General features: G+C 41.4%; 1 protein-coding gene across 9 annotated transcripts in view; it reads left to right on the top strand.

Annotated features, from left to right (window-relative positions):
- Window positions 1–9463, top strand: part of nlgn3a (neuroligin 3a) — a 154008-nt gene that overhangs the window by 26308 nt on the left and 118237 nt on the right. For 7 of the 9 annotated variants that reach the window (XM_037675363.1, XM_037675360.1, XM_037675361.1 and 4 more), the window contains one exon: window positions 4874–5023. In XM_037675363.1, the coding sequence (XP_037531291.1) occupies window positions 4874–5023 (150 nt within the window). Of the gene's footprint in view, window positions 1–2368; window positions 2381–4873; window positions 5024–9463 lie in introns of all 9 variants that reach the window. The other 2 variants (XM_037675366.1, XM_037675359.1) reach the window with 2 other exon arrangements.

Genomic DNA, 9463 nt, shown 5'->3' with positions numbered 1-9463 from the left:
AGTTTTTAGCTTGAATGAACAACTCTGTGCAAAACTTTTTCCAGTGTACTGTGGTCTAAAACCCAACATTAAAATTTTATTTTTATTGTGATCTTGACAATCTTCTAAGAACTTAGCTCTATATCAAGGTAAGATCTCAGAAGTTTGGAATTAACTTTATTGCAAATCAATTGCAATATAATGGCATTTTTTTGCACCCCCAATTATTGTGACTAAAAGTCCTAGAATGGAATTTAATTCACATGCATTTTTCTGCATTTTTCAGAAAAACGCAAGGCTTATTCTTTTTTTCCTGGAAAAAATTACACTGCTGAGTCATGTATATTACTGTAAAAGTATCATTACACAGAATTTCAATCATTTTCAGATTACTAGCCGACACACTAGTTGCTTAAGGATTTGCTGTAATTTAGGTGCCTGTTTTGCAAAAACCAGCCCAGATTTCCCATACAGCTCTTTAATGGGAACACAGCTTGTAATGGACTTGTCAGGAATGAAGCGTGAAGCGTGGCCTGACAAGAGCCCTACAGTAGGGTACATGTCACGTCTTACCACATCAGGACATTGTCACCCTTTCCCTCCCACCCCAGCCCTCATTGATAGCCACTGACAGCCACCGTGTTTCCCCAAGTGTTGACACAGTGAATGCCACGACACTTATCTCCACTCAGCTTTGTCCCGTCCCACTCCTCTGCCGTGTCAAGGCCAGTTCTGGGGCGCTCAGCGTCAGATATATGACTGACTGTTTCCACCGTAGAGAACAGCCATGAGGGCAAAGAGGTGGAGGTAAAGGTGGGGAGAGAAAATAAGATAGCAGTGGAAGAGAAGGAGCGCTTCGAGGTCTCCCGGCGTGGTTTCTCGTGCAGCAGCAACAGTTAGAGGCTCAGCATTGGCTTGAGTTATGCCTCCCACTGACACTTCAATCAGTCCAGAGGCACCTTTGAAAGGTTGTGCCCCTTAGTTCTTTCTAAAATTCACACCCTGTGATGTATTTGTAGTTCTTACTGTTCCTGCTGAAAAACGGAGGTTTGTCGGTTTATTTATGCATTTTTGCAATTTGATATGAATTGTCCTCACTGTGGTGCTATTATCTGCTGCTAGCAGAATATTTTGTAAGAGTGGATGAATGGGTATCACAGAATGGCTGCATGATCTCATTTATCTGGTTGAGAGAAACGTGTGAAAAAACTTGCTAATGTACACATGAAAAAAAAAAAATCAGCTCTTCTTTGCACATCTGTTTTCTACATGGTCATCATTCACATTTTCTTTGTTCCACTGCAGTTTCTATTTGTATTTTTTATATTTTGCATGTATGTTTTTTTTAATTGAAACCATATCAGTTTGTGTGATAATAAATGTTTCTCTGTTTCTTTTTGACTACAGCTCTCTGGTGAACCCTGATACAATAAGTAAATGTGTTGATATAATGATGTGTTTGCTCCTAAGAAGTAGTGAATTAGGAAGTTTTTCACTTTATTTAATTTTTTGAGGAGGCAACTTATTCACCAGTTAATTAATACATGAACCAATAAAACATAGAGATCATCTGTTAACATAAACTCCTTATGTCATTATCTCCAAGCCTTACCAGAAGCAAATGTATCCAAAAGATAATTTTTCCCCCTCTGCAAACCAAAATCCAATAGTGTTGATCAGGGATGACGTGATAAGAATTGTGGGGAATCCCCAGAGTCCCAGATGTCGAGCAAACAATGCAGCAAACCGCATGCATAATGGCTACCTCCAACGCTTTTGTCCATATAAATTTAAACAAAGACGACGTTCCCGGTTCCAAAATCGACTTGGAATATATTGAAGGATACAGCAATACACAGCTCAAGCATTGACTACAAATTACAGTGCAAGTGACTCAACCGGGACACATTGATAAAAAGAGATGTGTTCCCGGTGTTTTTGCTGATTTGTATACTTTTGCCTCGATGAAAAAGAGTAGCTACAGATGACAGAAGATTTTGTGAAGGATGAACGCCACGCCAATTCGCCATGTATTGGTGGCAAAACAAAGAATGGATTTACCAGACGCTTCTTTTATTTTACGTGTTAGCCACTGTTAACGATTAGCTATAAGCTCTTTTACTCTCTCAAGTTTGAGTCAGATCTGACACAACCTTTTTAGATTTATCTATCTGGATTATTGAGCATGTATCAAGACATTCTTCTGTTGTTGTTTTTATTTTATTTTTTCAAAATTTTAATGTATTTTAACATTTGATAAGTTCCGAGTTTCACCACAATCAATTTTTAGCTTGGAAACAAAAAGGAAATTTATTTTTTCGCCATTGTTTTGCCAGTTTTAGCCATAAACCACTTTTAGACATTTTTTTTTTCACTACTCCAGGTAGAGAATGCCAGAATGGTGAGGATATGTTTTAGGATCTCTGGGATTTTTTAAATAACATTATCCTGCCACGTAACCTCATATGATTTGTGTTCAATTACAAACATTAGTTGGATTAAGTGCCTAAAGAGACAAATTAGCACAGGAGGCTGAAAAGGACGTTCTGTTCTCCTGTTAGTGTCTGACATGAAATGAAAGAGCAGGTGAAACATAATGGATAGGTCCACATACCTATTCAGGGACTGCAGTCACTCGTATGGGATCAGGGTGCTCCTCTGTTGGTCCGTTACCTACAATGAAGTGTTTTGAATGGACGTAAGTATTCTTGTTTGGTCAAAACCAACTCAGCCACAGTCAAATCCCACGATACCTTATCCAATACCTTACGTGTGAGGCTTGTCAGCATATCCCACATCACTGTTGCAAGTTCCATTGCAACAATCCTTCTTAGATGCCATTTTTTGCCATGTCTACAGCACTAATTGTTCTCAAAGTTCTGTTTGCCTGACATCCGGGTACTTGCTGACATAACATGGAGCTATTTTTATTAACCCTGACCAGCGCTATTGCAATCTGTTGCATACACACCTTCCTGTGCACACAGACTAAGTGTCAGTGAGAACTGTATATCATATCTGGGTTGACACCTTCCACATTAGGCCAACTCAATAAATAGATTAGAACAAGTGGAGCTTCAATGCTTTGAATTGCTCTTCCAAAAGGGATTTAACTGTTGTCATGGCAACACAATGTGAATCAACAAAAGAGGTGACTGATAACATTGACATGACTAATCTCTTCTTCTTTTTTCGTATTTTTGCCCCCACCCCCTGTTTCTCCCCCCTTCTCCGCCATCCTTTCTTTTTGTATCTGTGGCCCCAGTTGTTTGAATAGCTTTGTGCGCCCCACTTCGCTTCCCCCGACCTCTTCCTCCATCGCTCTCCTCTCCAACTGTACTTTTCATGCTTTCTCACCCGCTGCATCCCTCCCCTCCTCCCCATCCTCCTCTTGTCTGAGATAAGTGTGTGTCTAGAGAAGTTGTCAGCTATAAATCACATTTCTCCGTGTAGCCTTCTCAGATACCAGCGAGATAAAGGAAGCCATAAATAAGTCCACATTGTACACAAGTTACTGCTTTGCATTTAAACCTAACAGAGCTGTGAATAACCAGAGAAATAATGAAGTGTTTGAGCCTGAGCCCTAAAATGGAGATTATAGAAAACAATGTATTTCTGTAGAAACTATATAAAGCATATTTTTATGTATTTATTTATTTTTAGTTGTCCTCTGTGCTAAGCATGTGAATATGGTGGGATGCATGATCATGCAGAGTGCCTGAAAATCGATCCAGCCTGTGCAGGATGTTGTTATTAGCTGTTCTTGAGAATTTTGAATTTGGGCTCTCAATCACCATAGCAACCAGAATACAATGCCCCCCTTTTAGATCTGACTCATTGCTTTCTTTGCTTTTTAAAATTATTTTCCCCCTCCTTCCTGTCTTTGAGTCTTTTACTTTCTCACTCTTTGTCCTCCTATACCCCCATCTTATTCTCACCACTTGGCACAAAAAAAGAGGGGGTGTTGGACAGAGATCGAGGGACAGGCAGGGGAGACGTAGATAGAGAGACGGGATAGTCTCTGAGTGAAAGCGATACAAAGTGGAAAAGGGAAAGGGTGAGGCGAGAAGCACAGAAAGTGTGTGTGGGGGGGTGGGTGGGGGCAGGGAGTGAAAATGAGAGAGTTTTTTGTCTTGTCTCCCAGCTTGAGTTCGCCAGTCAGTAATTCAGTATATTCCTCAGACAGAAGCTTTTTTCTTCCCTGTGCTGCTGGATGTGCTTTATCTGGCTGGAGAGTTGCCCCAGCTGGGTATCAAATCCTGCTTTGGGGGTAAAATAAACAACAATATTTTTCTTTCATGAAAATTGAAACAGACCCTTAACTGCCAGCATTTTTTCCCCGAGCAGAACTCTGCAAATAAATTGCTGTAGCACAATAGGCCTGTGTAAAAGAAGGAGGCACAAGGTAGGGTTGTTTAATTAGCTAGTGCGTTTTCCCCCCATCACTGTCAAGGCAGATTAGCCTCCTCCTTGTTTAGAAGATGTGTCAGAGTACCTCTCTCTTTATTCTTCCTAATGGCTTCGTGCATGTCTATATTAGGAAGTGGCTCTGCTCCCTGGAAGACAACGCACGACCAGAACCGAACCTAATATTGTGGTGTGCATGACACAAATGACCAGCCACAGTTTTTTTTAGCTAAGATGGCCAATTACTGTAATAGAGTTTAACTCGAGTAGACGCTAATTTGTTTCTCATAGAGCAGATATGATCGAATATTACGTTCATTTCCATTAGCGGGCCGGCAGGCTGTGTGTGATTCCAGCTGGTATCTGGGAGGGAGATCGTCTGTTTGTGGCCTCTTTGTGCTGTAAATGCTGCTTTCAATCTGAGCTGACCCTTGATCAGAGTGGGTGGACGACAATGTGAATGTGTTAATGATGGCCGCTCTTGCAGACATACGAGACACCGGTGCCAAGCCTGTGATGGTCTACATCCATGGAGGGTCCTATATGGAGGGGACGGGCAACATGATTGACGGAAGCGTCCTGGCCAGCTATGGGAACGTCATCGTTATCACGCTCAACTATCGCGTTGGAGTCCTCGGTAAGCACATTTTTCTCTTATCTTTTTCTCTTCCCCCATCAAGGACATTTTTCTGGGGCATCTTTAAAGGGCGCCTAGGTGTAATGAGCACTCCTTATTGCTGCATGCACTCTAAATGAGTCAGAGTGGAAAAACACAAGCAGGACTGTGAAAATGGACTGTTTTTTTAAGACCTTGTTGATGTGATGCGAGCATGCAGTGTGTTAGTGCTCAAGTATCACCATCAAAGTCATTGAGTCTGCTGGATGTGGGTTTGTTGTGGTGTTTAGGATTTGGAATAAATGAAGAAATTGTAATGAAGTTGAAAAACGAATGAGATGGGCGTGATGCTAGAGAGATGGGAGAGAAGGAGTTGGAGTTGATTGCAGATTGACTCACACAACCAAATCCTCTTTTTGTCGGACACGACATGGAGTTTGTGAACAACCCAAGCTCTGAACCTTCATCATTCATTCTCTGGAATGTACTGAATTTCCTCAACACGTATTTTTTTATTTTATTTTTTTTTTAAATTAGAGTGAACAGATAATGAATTTGGGTAGAAAATGAAACATTCTTGTTGTGTTTCATGACAAATTGCTTTACATTTTATCTAACTTGTTGCCAGCTGCTAAAACATTACAAAAGCTGGTTGGTGTTATTATTTTAAGCTAACAGTTAGCAAATCTTATAAAAATGTAAATTCTTGGAAAATATTTCCTGACTTCTCTGCATTATCCTGGACTTTCACACCAAAATCAAACTGTTTCCAGTTGAAGAGCTACTGTAAATATTCCTGTCAAGCAGTTTAAAGACGTTTTGATGTGATGGAAGTTATTTCACCAGTGAGACATGATGGCAGCAGCATGACTGAGCACATTTTACTTTGAATAGCAGTGTGCCCGTACCTGCTAAAGCAAAAAAGAATACAGCTGGTGCATCATAAATGAAACAAGAAACAAATGCCGATACTCTGAATGCTGGAACTTATCAGAGCTTATGGTCAGACAGGATTTTTCTAACATTTGCAATACGTCATTAAATATTTATTGATGTGGTCAAGCCTAAAAGTCAAGAGTGTTTGGGCATTTATAAGTAAATCAGTGATGTGAGCCGTGGCAAACTTCCTGTTAATCAATCCAGAATAATTATTTATTGCTGCCTCTAAAGGCAGTATGAGTATCTGTTAGCTAAATATCTAATAAACTAGCAGGCAAATTAACCACTGAATGTGCATCTAAGATTAATAAACTACTGGAGTAAACCTGATTTAAAGCATCAGCTAATCAGCCTTAGCAAACATAAAAAAGTGGTTGTGACTAATTTTTAACAAATACTGGGCTAACATCTGGTGTGTTGGTGAACAGGAAGGGGCTCAGCACACAGCCCTGAAGAGAGCTAATACCGAGGGTGATGGGGGACTAGGACGTGTGGTGGTGCCTCACGGACTGCAGCCTGTCTCTCAGGAAAGTCAGCACCCAGTTGCAGAGGGAGGAGCTCAGTCCAAGGGAGGACAGCTTTTTGACCAGTTTTAAGGGATGATGGAGTTAAAGGTTGATGTGAAGTCCATGAAGAACAGGCAGACGTAAGAGTCCCTGCTCTCCGTGTGGGTGAGAGTTGTGTGCACCACAGCGAAGATGGCATAGATCAGTTTTTTTGTTTGTTTAGTTGTTTTTTTTTTTTTCCTGTATCCATGCTGGTATTGGTCCACCATGATGCTGATGGCATATTTGATGTGAACCACGATCGGTCTTTCAAAGCACTTCATGACTATCGGGGTGAGAGCTACCAGCCAACAGTCATTCAGGATTGTCACTGTGGAGGTGTTGGGGATAGGGATGATGGTGCCAGTCTTTAAGCAGGTGGGACCAGGTGCCTGCAAGCAAAGTGTTCAGGATGTCTGTGAGCACCCTGGAGAGCTGGTCAGCACAGTCCCTTAAAACTTTCTTGGAGGAGCTGCGGGGTGTCCTTGAGGTAGATGTAGAACCTGCTGAGAACATCAGGCAGGAAAGGGGTCATTGAGACACTGTGCACCTCTGATGTTGTAGTTTGAGATGCACTTGACGCCACGCCACACGCTGTGCAGATACTGGGAGGTGCAGTGACCCTGGATCTTGAAAGCATATTCAACTTTGGCCCATTGTACTCTCGCACTCACCTCTTTCCACTTCACCCTGAGTCTTCATTAGATAGACCTCTGCATTCAGTCAGTGTTGGGAATCTCATACCAGTGATGTCTTCTAAACACTTCTCCACATACTGCAGGACAGTAGATGTGTACTCTAGTAGGTTCACCCTGTCCTCACAAACGGCTACCTCCCTGAACTCCCACCAGTCTGTGCACTGGAAGCAGTTCTACAGAATAGAGACAGCATCACTGGGCTGTCAGTGATAGTCTTCTGTGCGAGTCTTGTGCGTTTCTGCAGGAGGAGGTATGCAGGGGCAAACATGATGGAGATGTGATGAAAGAGGCGGGGGGCTTTGTATGCATCTCTGATGTTAGTGTACACATGGTCCAGTGTGTTGTTTCCCCATCTAGGAAAGGTGATGTGCTTGTACATTTTTTGTGGAATGGTTGTCAGTCTTATGTGGTTAAAATCCCCCGCCACCACATAAACAGCCTCCAGGTGCTTATTTTGGAGTCCGCTGATGGTACTGAAGAGCTCTGCTAGTGCATCGTTAGCTTTAGTATACAGCGGGATATATACTGCCATAACAAACACCCAAACACAAACTCACAAGGCAAATAATGTGGCTGACATTTAACAATAAAAAATTAAAAAATTTATTATGAACAAAATTTGTGTAAAAATTTGCAAAACATATTCTAAATGAATTCCCTAACTGATTTGCAAAATTGAAAGGAATGTAAACATTTTAAAATAGCATTTGCATGCATCTCTATGAAATTTGTAAGACCTGAGGTGTCTGCGATTTACTTGCTTGCTTTAGTTGTTAGATGCACAGGTCGATCAACAAGCTACCGTATTTTTCGCTGTAACCAGTTTTTTGCATAAATTACCATGCCTGTGATTTATACAGTTAATCAACATATTTGTTTTTTTTCCCATATTTATAAACCAATTTTTGGCTGAGATCTGATGATTTCATTCATTCTGACATGGAAAACATTGAACACTACCATTTTCAGCCACTAGAGGGCCCTCAACTGAAATGGCAAGCCCAAGTGTTTCATTAATAGGTAAAGTGGCTATTAATGAGATACTTGGCTTGCCATACAAAGCCACCTTCATCTCGCTCCACCTTTGTCGCACCACCCAGGTGAAATGCAGCTGAGTTGACCATCAAAGTGCATTTATTAAGGAAAAGTTCAACTGAGACACAACTTTACTATAATGTCAAGCAAACAAATAATTGTTTTTAAGTGTTAATTTTGTTCAATTCTTGTTAAAGTCCTCCCATGCATGCTCCTGCAGCCACCATTTGGCAGCCATTCGATTTTTGGCACAACACTGGCCCACATTTCCGGGTTGTCAGTGGTGACGCATAACAAATATGACACGTCAACGGTGACTCATAGAAGATGTGACTTATATGGTAAAGCAACGTATTTATGGTTTTTTTTTTTCACTTTAATAAACATATTTGGACTGACGCGACTTTTACAGCGGTACGACGTGTACGTCGGCAAGTACGGTAGTGTTTTATTCAAATTGACGTTGTTCAAATCGCTATCTACAGCAGGTAAGATAATAACTGTTCACAGCATTCCAAAAGATTTGAACTCTTTATGATTGTTTGCATAATCAATTTATTTTTGGTTTAGGTTTTTTTCCCACCGGATTTGTTGACAACATAAAAATATTAAATATTTTCAGCTCCATTGTTAAAATTTGGTTCAGTCTTAGCTTTCTGCTCAGGGAGCTCCACATGTCAGGAGCAGAAGGGTGACTGAGAGGAGCGCCTTTATCCTCTGGGACATTGAGATGATTGCTGTAGGTGAATCACAGAGGCACAGCTCCATTCATCCTGAGACTCTTTTTGATGGAGATGAGAGCGCTGTGGCCTATCGATTTTGTCATCAGGATTGCTCGCCTTGAATACGTTGTGTTTTCCTCTGTCATTTTTGTGGAGTATCCTTTTGAGCGTTGTAATCAGCCTTCGGGGTGGGAAGGTAGTCAGTCTGAGCATGCTACCTCCTGCTTTTCCTGCCGCCGGTTTAAAGCCAAGCGCATAAGCCTAATACAGATTCATGACCATATTTCTTTCATGGCACTTCAATTATGAGTCAGATGTTTCCTCTCTTGCCGCCACGTTTCACCAAATGTCATCCTACAAGCATGCACACCCGCCGTGGAACGCCACATATAAACAACTCATGCACACTAGTGCACACATCATCAAACACACTACAGGCACAGTCGGTGAGACGAAGCAAAAACAAGCCACGCACCCACATGCACACACTCTAAAGCGTGCACTCTCACACACAAAGTACAC

Source organism: Nematolebias whitei, chromosome 4 (assembly GCF_014905685.2).
Source record: "Nematolebias whitei isolate Nwh7 chromosome 4, NemWhi1, whole genome shotgun sequence".
Taxonomy (NCBI): Eukaryota; Metazoa; Chordata; class Actinopteri; order Cyprinodontiformes; family Rivulidae; genus Nematolebias; species Nematolebias whitei.
Note: the sequence above shows the minus strand (reverse complement) of the source record. Positions and strands in the feature narration are given on the sequence as shown.